The 16,192-nt window shown below is 38.8% G+C and overlaps 1 protein-coding gene across 4 annotated transcripts; it reads right to left on the bottom strand.

Moving 5' to 3' along the window:
- Window positions 1-305: 305 nt before the first annotated feature.
- Window positions 306-15,748, bottom strand: Cbll1 (Cbl proto-oncogene like 1). 4 transcript variants are annotated; one of them, XM_052185996.1, is made up of 6 exons: window positions 15,427-15,748; window positions 10,603-10,770; window positions 7,902-7,999; window positions 7,506-7,589; window positions 6,557-6,630; window positions 306-3,699 (listed from the first exon to the last, which is right to left on the bottom strand). In XM_052185996.1, exons 1-6 carry the CDS (start codon window positions 15,437-15,439, stop codon window positions 2,664-2,666), a joined length of 1,473 nt encoding a protein of 490 aa, XP_052041956.1. In that variant the 5' UTR covers window positions 15,440-15,748; the 3' UTR covers window positions 306-2,663. The 4 variants fall into 4 exon arrangements, with proteins under 4 accessions (XP_052041956.1, XP_052041957.1, XP_052041958.1 ...); XM_052185997.1 differs by having other exon boundaries at window positions 7,902-8,002; window positions 10,612-10,770; XM_052185998.1 differs by having other exon boundaries at window positions 10,612-10,770.
- Between the last annotated feature and the right edge of the window lie 444 nt (window positions 15,749-16,192).

Raw genomic sequence — 16,192 nt, 5'->3', positions numbered from 1 at the left:
GAATGGCAAAAACATTCATAATCTTTTCTATTTATATTTCCATTATATCTGACTAGTTATTTACAGTTTTGAAAAAGTAGCTTTTACAGGGCAAACTGAGTATAACTCTTTACTGTCTTAAAAATGGATCTTCCTCCAAATACTGGTATTCACAAACTCTGAATAAATATACCAAAGAAATACATGAGCCAATGTTTTTGTTATAAGCATTTAAAAAGTGAATCTAATTTTACTGTAGAACCATGCAAAGTTCTGCAGTCTCCCAAATATGTCATCACTAGGTTTAAAAACTCATCTAGGCAAAATAGTATTTATGCTTCCATTTTATTGTTTTTAAGAATTAAACTGCCACCTCAGTAGTCTTAAGAGCAATTAATGAAACATACATACATTTAGACTTATGTCCATCATAGATAGCTTCAAAGGCTTCCCTGAAATGTGCTGGGACTCACATCTTTTTCCTTAAGAACAGAAACACTTAATAATAATCTTGTTATCTGTCTACCCACCCATCTTCATTCAAACAATTAACTGATGAATTCAAGTCTAACATTTAAAATTCTATTACAAAACATTCATCTCACCTGCCTCCCAGCATGTTTTTTAAAGCCTATAAGAATTCTCATAATGTGGGAATTTATTTCATGATACTGATTTTTTGGTCCAAAATACAGGCTAAGTGGTTTCTTACCACACCCAACCCCAGTAAATCTCAATATAAGAGCTTCTCATAAACAGCTAAAAAAGCTCTTACATGAATCTGGCTATTTTCTAATTACATGAAACAAAGGGTTATTTGGATTTTAACAGTAATATTTTAATAGCTCCTAAACAGGGGCATGAAAGAATCAAGTTTGCACCAGTCCAAGTACCTACAGTAATGATAGAACACTCACCACATGTCACACTATTTCATTTCCATGCTTCTAATAACAAGAATTTCTCACTAGAAATAGTGCATGAGCAAACCAGATTCTCAAAATGCTACATGTGAAAAGAAAATTATTTGCTCAAGAAAAAAAACTGCATTAGTTATTTTTGGCCAGTCAAGGATGAATGGCCATTTATATTATTTCTTCTGAAAGTTCAGAAATGATTTTGTAACTGATCATCCAACATGAGAATGTTTTCCTGTACCTGACAGAATAAAATGGTGAATTAGCAATCAGTATACCCCTTGTGAAAAACCAATGTTCTAAATTTATATACTATAAACTATCTAGTACATGTTATCTGCACACTACACACCATGTTTATATTATGCACCATTTTAAAGGGGAAGAAAAGCGTCACAAGAGTTTAGTCAATTCAAAGGATATATAATAATATCCTAAGAATGCTGAGTTATACATAGGAAATATGTATAAACTGAGTGGTCATCTCCAATGGACTGTAACAAGCCCCTATAATGCAAACACTGACTCTAAAGGCACCTTACACGGCACTGAAATTCACAATCTAATCATTACTTTTCTTCTGTCCAATTCAAAATTAGCTGGTTGTCTTTACTATTGATTCCACAGTAAAATGTTCCAATTTTAGACTTTTTTTGCCAAGAAAAGAAAGAAGAAATGATAGTTTTAAAATTTCAACTTAGAGGAAAAACTCACCACAGCCACAAAACCTGAGTAAATGCTAGCTTGTGATTACAAGGAACACCGTTTGCTAATACATTAGTCAGATTCCTCCACAGCATTCAAACTGCAGTTTCTAATCCCATAAATAAGAACACAGTGAACTAAAATACAGAATCAAATGAGAAAATGCAGATTTAAATAAAGCCTAGCCAGCCCCAAATGTGTAGGTTAAGACAGTGAACAGAAAACACATTTCATTCAAATAACACCATTTAAACAGTCCTACAAAATAATATAACTTAGTATCTTTACGTGTGACAAATTGTGATTCTAACCACTCAGGAAAAGCATCCATGAAAACAGCACTCAGCAGCAGTTTAGAGCCTGTAAAGCAGGCCATTTTCCAAATTAGAGAATACCTGGAGACATGTCAATTACAGTTAAAGACTCTGATGTGTTGTGGAGCTTCTGAGGCTATCCAAACATGAAAAGGCATCCAAGTGAAATGCACTATACAATTACACCTTGAAATTTCAGTGCCTAAAATGTGAAAAAATTCCCTACCATTTAACAGTCTGCCTGGTAACGATTTAGTAGATTTTTACTTTTAGAATTTTATTTTAACTTTGGAAAATTAGTGGTAAAATATGGGTTTAAAAAAATGATATGGCTGCACTTAAATTCACATAAAAATAGCATTTTTACAACCATTTTGAAATTTAATTCTATTACACAGGTTAACAAAATGCATCACAAGAAAAACTAAACATTGGGTTTAATAAAAGCAGTATTTTTCAAAGTGGAACAGTGAAATTTTTTTCAATTTTTTACAAATGGTTGCTTTTGGGAAAATTTATCACATCAACAGAACAGTTGTTAAGATATAACTGTGCTCAACCAAGCCACTTATCTGCACTACAGAATAGTACTTGAAAGCAATCCTAAAGTCAGATTAAAACCATTTTAAGAGACAAGACTTGTGTTTTATAGCTACCTCAAAAGAGATAGATTTCCTTCCACAGTCAAAACTCAATTGACTAATTTAATCTTTTTTCCTTGTCATATCTTCAGTTCAAACCACTATGATCACTGGTAATACGGTCTGTATCTTGTTTGATCTGGATGATGTGGTCCAGGTAGTGGGGTTTGAGAAGGCGGGCCCTGCATTCGTGGAGGAGGTGGTGGCCCTCTTGGTGCAGGCCATATACCAGGACTCATTCCTCCTGGTTGTGTAAATGGAGGGCTCAGAGTTCCTTGATCTTCAGTAAACTGGGGTAAAGAGTTAGGATTGTAATGGTGAGGAGGGGGTGCAGTTACAGGTGGGCCACCATGCTGAGGTGGAGGGGGTCCTGGAGGAGGATGATTCATATAAGGTGGCATCTGGGCAATAATATGTCCAGGGGGAGGGGTTATTGGTGGTGGAGCAGAGGTCATTGGTGGAGGTGGAGCTTGGCTATATACCAAGTGAGGAGTACCTGCAGCCTGGGGAGGATGTGGCATTGGATGGCTTATTGGTGGTGGAGGAGGTGGGGGTGGTGCATAATGTTGCTGTGGAGGCATAATATGATGAGGGTGAGATACCACTGGTTGACCCTGATATTCAGGATGATGATGAGCAGGTGCTGGGGCAGGAGGTGGTGGTTCTCTAGCACCTGAACTTGAGTCATCCTGAATAGGGACAGTTATTAAATTGCTGTGTTTTCTTGTTGAAATACGGAAGGTTTCCTGACTGACCGACCGAGGAGGAGGTGGAGCCATGGACAACTCTGCTGGAGGAGCACGGATATCCTCATGTGGCTGATTATAGTGCTCATGAGGCACATGTTGCAAAGGAGGTGGTGGCATCATGATGTGCTGCTTTGGAGGAATATGGCTCATATGATGCTTGTCTGGTGGCATTATGAAACGATCTGGGATTTCAGTTGGTGGTGGGGCAATAGGAGGGTGAACATTCTCAAGTGAAGCACGGGTAACAGGCTTTCCAGCTCTCATATGGCGATGGTTGATATGAGCTTGTAAGTCCCTCTGAGACAAATATGTTCTCTTGCAACCTTGAACAATGCTACACATGAAGAGAGACCCTCGCGTGCACTGCTCAATCCGCTGCACAGGATCGCTACATCTAAACAGGGAGAAAAAAGTGATTTACTAAAACCAAAATATAGAACAGCACGTCTAAGCTTTGCTTTAAAATATTATATAAGATACTTGCAAAGTTAACACTGAATATTGCATTCCTGTTAGTGAACCTGTAATCTTCTCTATTTGTATCAAACACTAATCAACATCTCTACCAACCTCAGAACTCTAAACATCAAACAGAATATCTTAAGAGACCTTCTATTTCCTAATACTTACTGCTCATTAATGTTCTCTAACTATAGTATGAGTTACATACAGGAATGACAAAGCAAAGGATCTATCATTTACAACCATGGATTCAAAATTTACATGTCTCTTTTCCTCACTGTTGTGAGCTAAGGTGCTTCTAATTTGTGGCCATTTTGCACATTTCTTGCTTTTCAGCCATCTAATTCACTACATACTCAGAAACATCTCCATGATCAATAGGGTAAGGCCTTTTCTTTTGGATGATGCCTAAAAGCATTAGTATATACTACTTAAATTAATTCTGGTTGGTAACTTCATTTTCTGCACTTGGGTTTGACAACTGAGACAGGTTTCTCTCTAGAGCTAAAGGCTACGCTGGTGAAGTGCATACTAGAACAGAACACATTTAGTTACCTGAAAAGTAAATTGTACTTTAAATAGTAATATTGGAACCTTCTAGGGGCTGGAGAGATGGCTCAGCAGTTAAGGACACTGAATGCTCTTCCAGAGGACCTGGGTTCAAATCCCAGCACCCACATGGCAGCTCACAACTATCTGTTAACTACAAGATGTGACACTCTCACAAAGACAAACATGCAGGCAAAACACCTATGCACATAAAATAAAGGTAAAAAAATTTTAAGAACATCTATGTAAAAGATACAATCTTTTAATGTTCACTACATTTAATGTTGCATTACATTTTAAATCTTTATCTTAATGGGACAATCACCTATGTAATTTTAAAGCTAATGCATAACACTGGGCTAGGAAATAGGCATTAGAGAAATACCTCAACAAAGGCTACAATATATACTTCCAAATTTCATATTCTTCTGAATTATAACTCTATAGAACATATAGAAATATCCCTTAAGCATAGTATGTATTTCATAATCTGGAACTTTAAAAATCTAATGAAATATGCCAAGAAAATCAGTTGTCATCGGGTCACTAAAAAACCATCCCTTTTTTTCTCATCAAAGCCCATATCCTGCAGCATAGAGGGGAAATCTTTTCTTGGAGTTATTCACAGTTTCAAGTACAGGTTTAGAGGATCTGGGAACCCCTGAACTAATCCAAAAAGTTTCACTCCATTTTTCTCAAGGCTTCCTTATCAGGGGTTCCAAATTAATATAAATTTTCCCTTTATTATACAGCTATCCAAAAGAGACACCAGGCTGTGTAACTTCGAGTCTATCATGATGCCAAAAACACATCTGTTTGGGATACTGAAAGATAGGAATAGTGTTTATTATATGCATATTCTACTGTTCCATTAATCCTTATTTAATCTTAAAAATAACACAGGGAGCTTATAGATATAAAGCCCGACTTATATCACATAGCTAATAAATAGTCAACCGGGGACTTGAACTCAATAATTCTAATCCTGGGGCCAGGGAGACAGCTCAGCAGGTAAAGTGCTTTCTTTCTTTCTTTTTTAAAAATATTGATATATTTTTTTATTTACATTTCAAATGATTTCCCCCTTTCTGGGTCCCCACTCCCTGCAAGTCCCATAAGCCCTCTTCCCTCCCCCTGTTCCTCCATCTACCCCTTCCTGCTTCCCTGTTCTGGAATTCCCCTATACTCTTGCACTGAGTCTTTCCAGAACCAAGGGCCACTCCTCCATTCTTTTTGGACATCATTTAATTTGTGGATTATGTCTTGGTTATTCCAAGTTTCTAGGCTAATATCCACTTATCAGTGAGTGCATACCATGATTGATCTTTTGAGACTGAGTTACCTCACTTAGTATGTTGTTCTGCATCTCCATCCATTTGTCTAAGAATTTCATGAATTCATTGTTTCTAATGGCTGAATAGTACTCCATTGTGTAAATATACCACATTTTTTGTATCCATTCCTCCATTGAAGGACACCTGGGCTCCCTCCAGCTTCTGGCTATTACAAATAGGGCTGCTATGAACATAGTGGAGCATATGTCCTTATTGCATGCTGAAGAATCCTCTGGATATATGCCCAGGAGTGGTATAACAGGGTCCTCAGAAAGTGTCATGCCCAGTTTTCTGAGGAACCGCCAGACTGATTTCCAAAGTGGTTACACCATCTTGCAATCCCACCAGCAGTGGAGGAGTGTTCCTCTTTCTCCACATCCTTGCCAACACCTGCTGTCTCCTGAGTTTTTGACCTTAGCGGTAAAGTGCTTTCTATGTAAGCCTGCTCATTCAAGTTTCATCCCCAGGACAAAGGTGAAGTTGGAAGGAGAGAACTCCAAGTTGCCTTCTGACCCTTGTGCGTGCTCATACCCACAACCCCATACACACAGTATTCACATACAATTAATAATAAAAAATGTTAATTCTAATTTTGGAAAGAGATTGTTTGCAATCACCAAGCCACACTATACTTGCTTCCAGGTGTGCCAGACAAACACTAAAGAAAAAACAAAAAATGGTTCTGGTGTCCAACACTGTTCCTATAAAGAGATTTCATCATTTTTGCTACTCTGAATGAATTGACAATGGCTAGCTCCGTCTTCCAGAAGGGGAGAACTAACTTCAGATTCACAGAGTAGCCAGCCAGCACATCTGCATCCTTGTCTATTCCCATTACTCCAAAACCTTTAGCCCATCTTGCTTACAAGCACTAGTATTAGGCAATCTAAGATGATCATATCTTACCCTGGGCACATCTTATCTCCTTTTTTTTCATGTAAAATAGCACAGTCATAGCAAAAGACATGCTTGCATGGAATCTGTAGGCAAAAATATCATAGTTAAGCATCCTAGAAAAACTTAGAATATTTCAATATTAATTGTCAGTACAGTGATGCACAGAGACAGAAGGCACACGGGAGTTAAATGAATACTTAATAGGTCTATATACTAGATGCAGCTAAGAATTTATTTATCTATCTATCTATCTATCTATCCGTCCATCCATCCATCCACCCATCATCCACCCACCATCCATCCATCCATCCATCCATCCATCCATCCATCCATCCCCCACCCACCCACCCACCCACCCATCTATCCAATGTAATCTATCTGGTTTTAAGACAGGGTTTCTTTGCACAGCCTTGGCTGTCTTGGAACACTTAACTCTGCCTTATGAGTGCTGGGATTAAATGGGGCATTGAAGTGGGTGGCATGTGCCACCACTGCCCAGCAACAATTTTTAGTCACACATTTTTGAAAATGTTATGAAAATTTTGGCTTTTTCAATAAATACATGTACATCTGCTAACACTCTGCTTTTTATTTCTGGAGAAAGGATCTCATGTTCAGCTCAGATTGCCTTACTCTGATATACCTGAGGCAGCCCTTGATCTTATGATCCTTCCTCCTCAACTTCCAGAGTACTAGGATTAGAAGACTATCCCCCCTTGCCTGGCACCTGCTTCTATTTTCAGATATGTGAACCTATCGATGTTAAAATAGTCTCTGCAAGTAAAAAGCTCCTGAAAAAGAACTCTAAATGTGTTTTATCTTATCATGTTTCCCATAAAACTATTCTAAAACAGTAAAAAGAATTATACTAAATTCATTGTACTATTAAACTTCTTTTAGCTTTTTTGTACATATAATGTCATAAAATTAGTTATAAAAAAATCTTAGTTGTACTTACCATTCTTCCATAGACTTTAATAGGCAATCCACATTTGTCACAGAAATGAACTGGTGTATCGTCCTTCTCACCTAAGATGTTTATCTGTTGAAATGATAATTAAAATTTTCTTTAGGCAATTTTGAAAATTGTACTTATCAATTCACACAGTGAAAAGGTTATAATTTTTTGTAGTTCTTATATAAACATAAGTAAAAAGTGATTAGCATACCTCCATTTGCCTTTTCTCCTCCTTAAACAGCAGCTAATGATTTTACTTGATTTTCCCAAAAATTATTTCAAATTCTTCTTGAAGATGGTAGAAACAAGCAATTGGACTTATATGTGCTACAAATCATAGATATACTAAAAATCCACACCAGTATTTAATGCCTAATTTTTCACATTTAGTTATACCTTGAAATCCCAAAAAAGGTGTCCTGGAAATCTTCGCTGATTCCCAAAGAGTTCGCCCCCTTTACAGTCATACCGCTGCTCTTCGTTATAATCAAATCCTTCTGAGAGAAAAAAGTTACGTTACATTTTCCAACTTCAAATTTCAGTTTAAAAGTATATTTACATGACAAAATTTAAAGTTTATTTACTGAAAAATGTTTCTGATGACTTTCAGAGATCGAAAAACATGAAAATCAAAATTCCTAAAACTACTCTAAAACAGTTTTTTAAAAAAAAAACACCTATATTAAATTCATGGTATTATAAAACTCCCCTTAGCTTTTTTGTATATAAAACTAGTTATAAAAAAATCGTAATAAGTATTTTGGAGTCCTACTCTACAACACCAGGCCTTAATTGTACTTACCATTTTCCTACAGATTTTAATAGACAATCCATATATGTCACAGAAATTAACTGGCATATCATTTTTAAACTGGAATTTAAAATTTGGGCTGGAAGTAATCTTCAAGTCCATCTCTAGTACTTTACAAATGACAACACACAGTGGGTACAACAGCCACCATATAAGCCAAGTGCCAGAGCCAAGAACAGACCTATAACCAAGTCTAGTATTCAACGCTCTTACCAGTTCCACTGACCATCTCTAGTATAAAACCTCACCAATGATCACCATCATGTTTGCTGAACAAATCTTTAAGATATACATAATCATTTATTCTAAACTACCTACAAATTATAAGAACAGAATTTAGAAGTAAGACAGATCTTCTAGAACTTGAATGTATGGTAACAGCAAGATTTCTATTCTGGAAGTAAAAAACAAATTACTCAATATTTATGGTAAACAAGACCTCACTTTACATGCCCATACATGTTCTAAAGCATGGGCCAACAAACTGTTGCTATAAAAGGCCACAGTACAAATCTTAGGCTTTCTTGGTCATATAAATCTATTTAATTCTGCCATGCTAGTAGGAAAATAGCCAAGGGCAATACTAAACTGAACAGTAACTTTATCTTTCTTTGGGGGGGGGGGAGGGTCTGAAACAGGGTTTCTTTGTATACTTCTGGCTGTCCTGGAACTCACTCTGTAGACCAGGCTGGCCTCAAACTCAGAAATCCGGCTGTCTCTGCCTCCCAAGTGCTGGGATAAAAGGTGTGCGCCACCACTGCTGGCCCAACTTTTATCTTTTTTAAAGAAACCAAAATTGGCCTGTGGACCAGCTTGTTGACTTGTAACAGATAGGAAGACAGGAAACAGCTTTTATAGTCATGATACTAGGAAAGGCCTTTTAAAGAATATATTAAAAACAGGAAAGAGCAAGCTCTAGTTAACTGGCTCCCTAGAATGGTTAAGTTCTTCACAGTACTATTTTATATACAAAGTTCAAAAGATAAATAAACTACACAGACATTTTAAAAAGCCAATATTATAACGAATTCTAAGTTAAGAGAAAGGTACCAATCAAAACATACTGGAATTGAGCCAAATACTAGCTAGTGCTATGAAAAGGCATCCAACCGCACACTTAAGTTCCTGCCTGTGATCACAGCACTTAGAAGGCTAAAGCAGCAGGACTTTTGACCTTCAAGGGCAGAATGGTTATAGAGACTCTGCCTCAAAAAAGGTTAATAATATGAAATATTGATGTGTGTGAGGAAAAAAAAAAACCACACCCTTTCTGAAGAATTTAGCAAGATTCAATGAATTCTTAAATATACAAATCAAGTCTTTAAAAACAAACACTCATTTGTTGTATAGATGATCTGGAGGGGAGGGGTCTGCATGTGTGTACAGTGGCGGGTGGAGGTCAGTCCTCCCCTTCCTCTTTTCAAGGTTCTTGGGTCACCAGGCTTATGTGGCAATTACCCTCACCCATTTAAATAATCTTCCCAAGTCAAATTTTTAATATTCACATTATAACACAATTATAACAAAACAAGTATCTACAAGAAAGTAAATAAATTGTAGGATATCTATAGACTAAACACCTAGGACTATTCATTTGTTTGAGACAGGGTCTGTTCTCAAACATCAATACTCTCACCTTAGCTTCCTAAGTGCTGGAATTTCAGCCATATGCCACCCCACTGGGGTAAACTTTATTTTATTTTACTTTATTTTATTTTATTTTATTTTTGTTTTTTCTAGACAAAGATTTTCTGTGTAGCCCTGGCTGTCCTGGAACTTGCCCTGTAGACCAGGCTGGCCTTGAACTCAGAGATCCATCTGCCTCTGTTTCTGGAGTGCTGGGATTAAAAGCATTCACCACCACCACCCAGCTTACTTGAAAGATTTTTTTTAAAGAAACAGTAACATCAGCTTTGGAGAGGACTATGAAAACAAATTTTACTTTTAATGTAATGCTCTGTGCAATATTGATTAGAAAGGGGGAAAGGAGCTTACAAAGGGATAGAAAATAAAGAGTATGTAAGGTTAAATTTTCAAAGTAGGTTTAAATGAAATCAGACAGATTACTTGATACACAGAACTCTTTTTTAAAATTTACTTGTATTTATATTATGTGCACTGGTGTTTTGCCTGCATGTGTGTCTGTGTGAGGGTGTCAGATCTTGGAGTTAGACAGCTGTGAGCTGCCATGGGTGCTGGGAACTGAACCTGGGTGCTCTGGAGTAGTATTCAGAGCCATCTCTCCAACCTGACAACTCTTTAAACATTTCAGTTTAAACAAGTTACCTTCATCACCTTGTGGGGCCTTTGCAGGCATCTTGCTAATAGTCCTTTGAGTTCGAGGTGCAGGTTTAACTCTGTTGGCTTGTTTGGAGATGAGTTTTATAGGAATTCTTCTGCGAACATCAAGACCACCCAAGGATCCAGAACTATTAGTGCCTTGTAACTCATTGTCTATATCAATGTAAAAAAAGACATTGTAATTATTTTTACTTTTTCAAAATTGTTCTACAACAAGTATAAAGATAAAATCAATAACATCAAACAATAAATTGAAGATCTTGGTTCTGATTTTAAATACTAGACCGGTTAAGTGTAACTGCTAATAGTCTTTATTTGGAGTAAACCGTTAAAGAAATGCTTCTGGGTAAGCTTTTTTTTGACAGGGAACCCTTTCAGATGCTGATAAAAATGATAGAACCTTTATCTCCTTCTAAAAAATGAGCAATAAAAATTACCATACAATTCCACTGTAGTTTACAAAACGATAACCCTTTTTAAAAATCTAAATTCATACAGATTGTCAAGATTTTTAAAAATAAAGGAGAAAAACAAATCTGTCTTAACATATGTGTCTAATTATCAAACAGGTGAAGTAGCCATGCAGTCAACTTAGTAAATTTACATAACAAATTGAAAATGCAACACTAAATCTGAAATATATTTGAAAATAAAGTTTTAATTTACTATGTTTAGGGGGAACTGCTGTGGAGCCACGGTGGATATGTGGAGGGCAGAAAACAATCTGTAGGAATTAGTTCTCCCCTCCGACCACCTGAGCCCCAGGTGTTGACTTCAGGGCCTCAGCAGGTAGCAGTATCTTTACCTGTTATGCCATCTTACCGGCTTATGTGTTGGCCTTAAAGAGGTAATTATTCCCTTAAGCATAACCTTTTTTCTAAAAAGTATGCAATGGAAACAAAAATATATCATTTAACAGAACACAGAGTGCATTATTTGTAATATAACATTTCTAGAGACACAGGCAACAAATACCTTTAGTTAATAGTCAACAGTGCAATGAAAAAATACTAGTTAGACTTGGGTCTTACAAAACAGACACTTCCTAGTCCTTAAAAATCTTATCATTTATGGAAAAAAAAGGAACTCTTGTCCATTATTTCACAGGACTGAATCACATAAAAGTACATAAAAATATGTAACACAAAGTATTCAACTTAGGACAAAAAGGGAAACCATTAAAGATAGAAAATGCAAATGTAATCTTAAAATTGTAATGTCTGAAACACAAATCAAGGAAGAGTTCCTGCAAGAATTACAATCAGGACTGGTAGCCAAACTGTCCACATTAAATTCAGCAAAACCAAAATGTGAAAGTAGTCTGCTGGTACTAATGACTTCCACGACTATAAGCAATACCAATCAATTAAATTCATACTCATTTACCCTATGATCAAAATAAAATGAAATTTAAAATGGATTTTAATGATTAAACATCTGCTTACTTTCTATTCTTTTTTGTTGCTTGTTTTCTGTTTGTTTTCTGGGGTTCTTATTTGTTTTTTCGAGACATCTCTGTGTAGCCCTGGCTGTCCTGGAACTCACTCTGTAGACCATGACTGACCTCGAACTCACAGAAATTCGACTGCCTCTGGCTCCCAACTGCTGGGATTACATTCATGTGCCCCCACTGCCTGGCTTACTTTCTACTCTTATAACAGTTAACTCCTCTCAAAATCTCCTTCTCAAAATGGAAAGATTAGATGATTAACTACAATCTTGAATTATAATAAATCAACTTGATCAATCTTCAAGACTGCACTAAAATGGAATGTCTTTCATGTGTTTCAGCAGTCTCCACTGCATTTGCTCATCTACATATAAGTACCTACATAGATCTAAATAGATCTACGAAAGATAAACACAAAAAGTATCCCCAACTTTCCAAAGAACTGAAATAGCCAACATGTTGCCCTTCAGATATCACAAGGATTCTTAGTGTGTTACCTCTGTGAATGAAAACACACTTTACGCCAGGCAGTGGTAGCGCACGACTGTAATCTCAGTACTCTGGAGGCAGAGGCAGGCGGATTTCTGAGTTCAAAGCCAGCCTGGTCTACAGAGTGAGTTCCAGGACAGCCAGGGCTATACAGAGAAACCCTGTCTCGAAAGAAAAAAAAAAAGAAAGAAAGAAAATACACTTTACCTGCACAACCTTCCAACTAGCTCACATAACTCAGGCCTTTTCCTGAGCTTGTTTCTAAAACTACTGTTTGCCTCACAGGTTTTAAAATTCTTAAGTTTGTTTGTGTGCCCCCCCCCCATACATAGAAACAAAACAACAAAACAGAAAGGCATGTAATAAATATCTGGATATTAGGGGGTGGGAGGCGGGGGGGGGGGGGGGGGGGAGACCAGGAAGGGGTATAACATTTGAAATGTAGATGAATAATATATTCAATAACAAAATTTTAAAAAAATCTGGATATTACATAAGGAATAAAAAGAACAATTGGCCATTGAAAGTATATACCTTTAAATGTAGTAACATTCTATTATATAGTTTTAAATACAACACACTTGATATTTTATCTTGAATAAAAGGAGAAGCCAGATATGTAGTTCAGTGATAGAACCTGTCTAAGTTACAAAAGATCCTGGGTTCAGGTCCCCAGTATACATCTTCCTAAAAAGAATGAAGCAGTATTTTACAAAATTTGGGTTCCTTTTGTTTAATTATCTTTTATCTTAATTATCTCTCACAATGTCCAAAGAATGAATCAAGTGTTTGCAGGCTCTTTATTGACCTGGGTGCCTCTGTGATGTAGGAACATGGGGACAGAGCTGGCCTGGGAGGAGCTCTCCCAGGCCATCACCTTTTGCTGCTTCTCTACACGCCAGACGACCCTCAGCCCACTGCTGACACTTCTGCAATCCAGAGAAACACTAAATAATGTGTTTGCCATTAAAAAGAAAAAATTCTGAAATACTTTTTTCTGGCAAAATTCTACTTCAATACTTCCATTTACAAGACCTCTTGATCCTTTGACATTAAAATCATTTATTTACTTTGATATCTCAGTCAGACAATTGTCAATTAACTAGATAACTATCATTTCTTGATTTGCCAAAGGCACTGTTATTCAAATTTGTGCTTATTTTGTGAAAGTTTGAATCTTTGGCTTAATTTGATTTTTTTTCTCAAAATGTGCAGCAATTAAAACTGAAGTACTAGGAGACTTCGTCATAACTGATTTAAAATCTAGAAACGCTAACATTAAACAGAAAGAGCTGTCGGGAAACTCTTTTTTTTTTTTTTTTAACCTAGGTAGCTCAGTAGTGATTATTTTTATGTTAGAATGATTTTTATTTCCCCAGGCAACTTTTGGTTAATAACTTAGAAACCAGGATAATTCTTTTACACATGCAGTATTATGACACTGTACTGAGAAACTTGGGTTTTTCTCATTTCTCTTATATACTTCCACAAACCAACCCATTAGCAGCTGCTAGATTTGCCACCAAAATATTTGTGGCAATTGCCCACTCTCTATGTCCTGCTCCCACTCTCCCTACAGCGTTGCTGGAGCCCTGTGCTAGCTAGGTAAGATGCTCTACCACGGAGCTTTGTTTTAACTAAACTGAGTCTCCCTCTGTGGCACAGCAAGCCCCACATAGATTATTTACTCCTGTTCTTCCTCTCCTACACCATTCTCCACAGAAGAGTCGGAATTATTTTTTAAAATACTATACTCCTACTTTTGTTCAGTTACTTCATAGCCACTTAAACCCTGACCTGAAAAGGTTATTTGTGTTTTCCTTCTCAATCTAAGGCTAACTAGACATTTGGTCCTCTCTATATCTTCCTACCATTCCCAAAACACCTTTCCCTGGCACTCTCTACTCCATAAGCACCTTAAAGTACTCACCACAATCTGTAAGCAGCTTTTAAAGAAGAAACCAACCTACCTCTCTCTTTTGACAGAATGTAAACTAGAAGACAAGGACGTAGTACTATTGTTTACCATTCCATCATTCTATCACCAAGCCTACAAGTATCTGCGTGCAATTATATAACTAAGTAGCGTTTGAAGACTTGGTGCATCTCGGTCAGTTCCTAAAGAAAAAACCTTTCCTTCTGCTTGGCGATATAACTGTCTGAAGATCTCAAAGCCAAGTGCTAAAACTAAAACCAAGAAAACGAAGCCAGCAGAAATGAGGTTTGAAGCTACTCGTAATATGCGGTGAAAATATTTTGATCTTAAAAAATCTGTATATGTCCCCAAAAGAAGCGAAAGGACCACGACCGAAGGGCGGGGCATGCTTTGAGTTCTGGTAGAAAAGATGCTCCGCTTATAACTTCGAAAACTATCCGACTCTCTTCTCTAACCCCTAATCCGCGAAAAGCCAACAAGACAATAACCACAGGAGGTGACCACTGCAGCAGCCGCCCGAAGCTGAGAGGCAGCAGGAAGTCTCCAACCCACTCTCGCCCAGAGTCCGGACGCTTCTCCAATTCCGAGAGTGGAAACACCCGCCTATTTCCCCAGCACAAAGTGCAAAGCAATCGGAAAAACAAAAACAAAACTGGGAGCCTCTGTTTCCAACAAGCCTGCGCGGCGGAGGGTCCCGAAACGAGCTCAGCGGCACCAAAGAAGCGGTGCTGCCGGTCTCGAGGATGGAGGTACCGCTCCGAAGGGTAGGCCGGGAAGCAGCAGACTCAGCCCGGGACCGGGTCTGAGCTTGCTTCCTCTCCGCCGCGTCCCGGCGCCGTGGGGCGAGCGTAGCCCCTTGTGCCTGCTGGGCGACCAGTCCCACACGAGCCACGGGGGCAAGAAACTAGGACCCCCACTGCCTCCGCCTCCTTACCAGTGTGATCCATGATTCGGCTCGCGGGGCACAGTGGGAGCGGAAGTGAGTCGCTCCGGAGTCGCAGTAGGCGCGTGCGCCCTACCTTCCGGAGCGCAGAGGCGGAAGTGCGCCGGGACTGCTCTCACGGGTTTCCCTCCCTAGCCGCACTACCGGACTCCGGTGTGGGAATCAGACATAGCTAGGACTGAGGCAGGGAGAGCGGGGACACGAGAGCTTTGGTGTCGAAACTGGTAATCCTCCCCAGTGGCAGCCCTCAGCTGTAGGTAGGAAACCTATCACTGTAAGAAAGCAATAGGAACCAGAGGGAAGCGCGGCAGGCAGGTAAGCCGCCGCCCGCCCCCCCCTGCGGCGCGAGGCCTTCTGGGATTTGTAGTCCGCCCAGAGCGCAGTCTCAGCCGTTGAGCTGGTCCCACCCCAGCGGGCGGAGTAACGGTTTGGAATGCCCCCCGGATCCGCCGCGGTGTAGACAAGTGTAAACACGCGCGCTCCGTTGGTGCCCGAGGGAAGCTGAGTTAGGCTCCGGGGGAGAGGCAGGGTCCTCATTGTCTAATCATGCTTTGTCCGGACGAACCCCAACGCCCACTCGACACGCGCGTTTGCCCTGGCTCCCACCGTAGTTTCTCAACTGAAACGCGTGTTACAATGCTGACTAGCCCCTCGCTCTAGAGAACACCGCCAGGCGCCTCGAATCCCTGGTAAAGCTGGAGGGAGCCCCAGGAGGATGCAAAGCAGTTGTGTGCAAAGAGGGTGAAAGAGGGAGGCT

The sequence above is a fragment of the Apodemus sylvaticus genome, chromosome 6 (genome assembly GCF_947179515.1).
Source record: "Apodemus sylvaticus chromosome 6, mApoSyl1.1, whole genome shotgun sequence".
Lineage (NCBI taxonomy): Eukaryota > Metazoa > Chordata > Mammalia > Rodentia > Muridae > Apodemus > Apodemus sylvaticus.
This window is presented reverse-complemented; position numbering and strand designations above follow the sequence as displayed.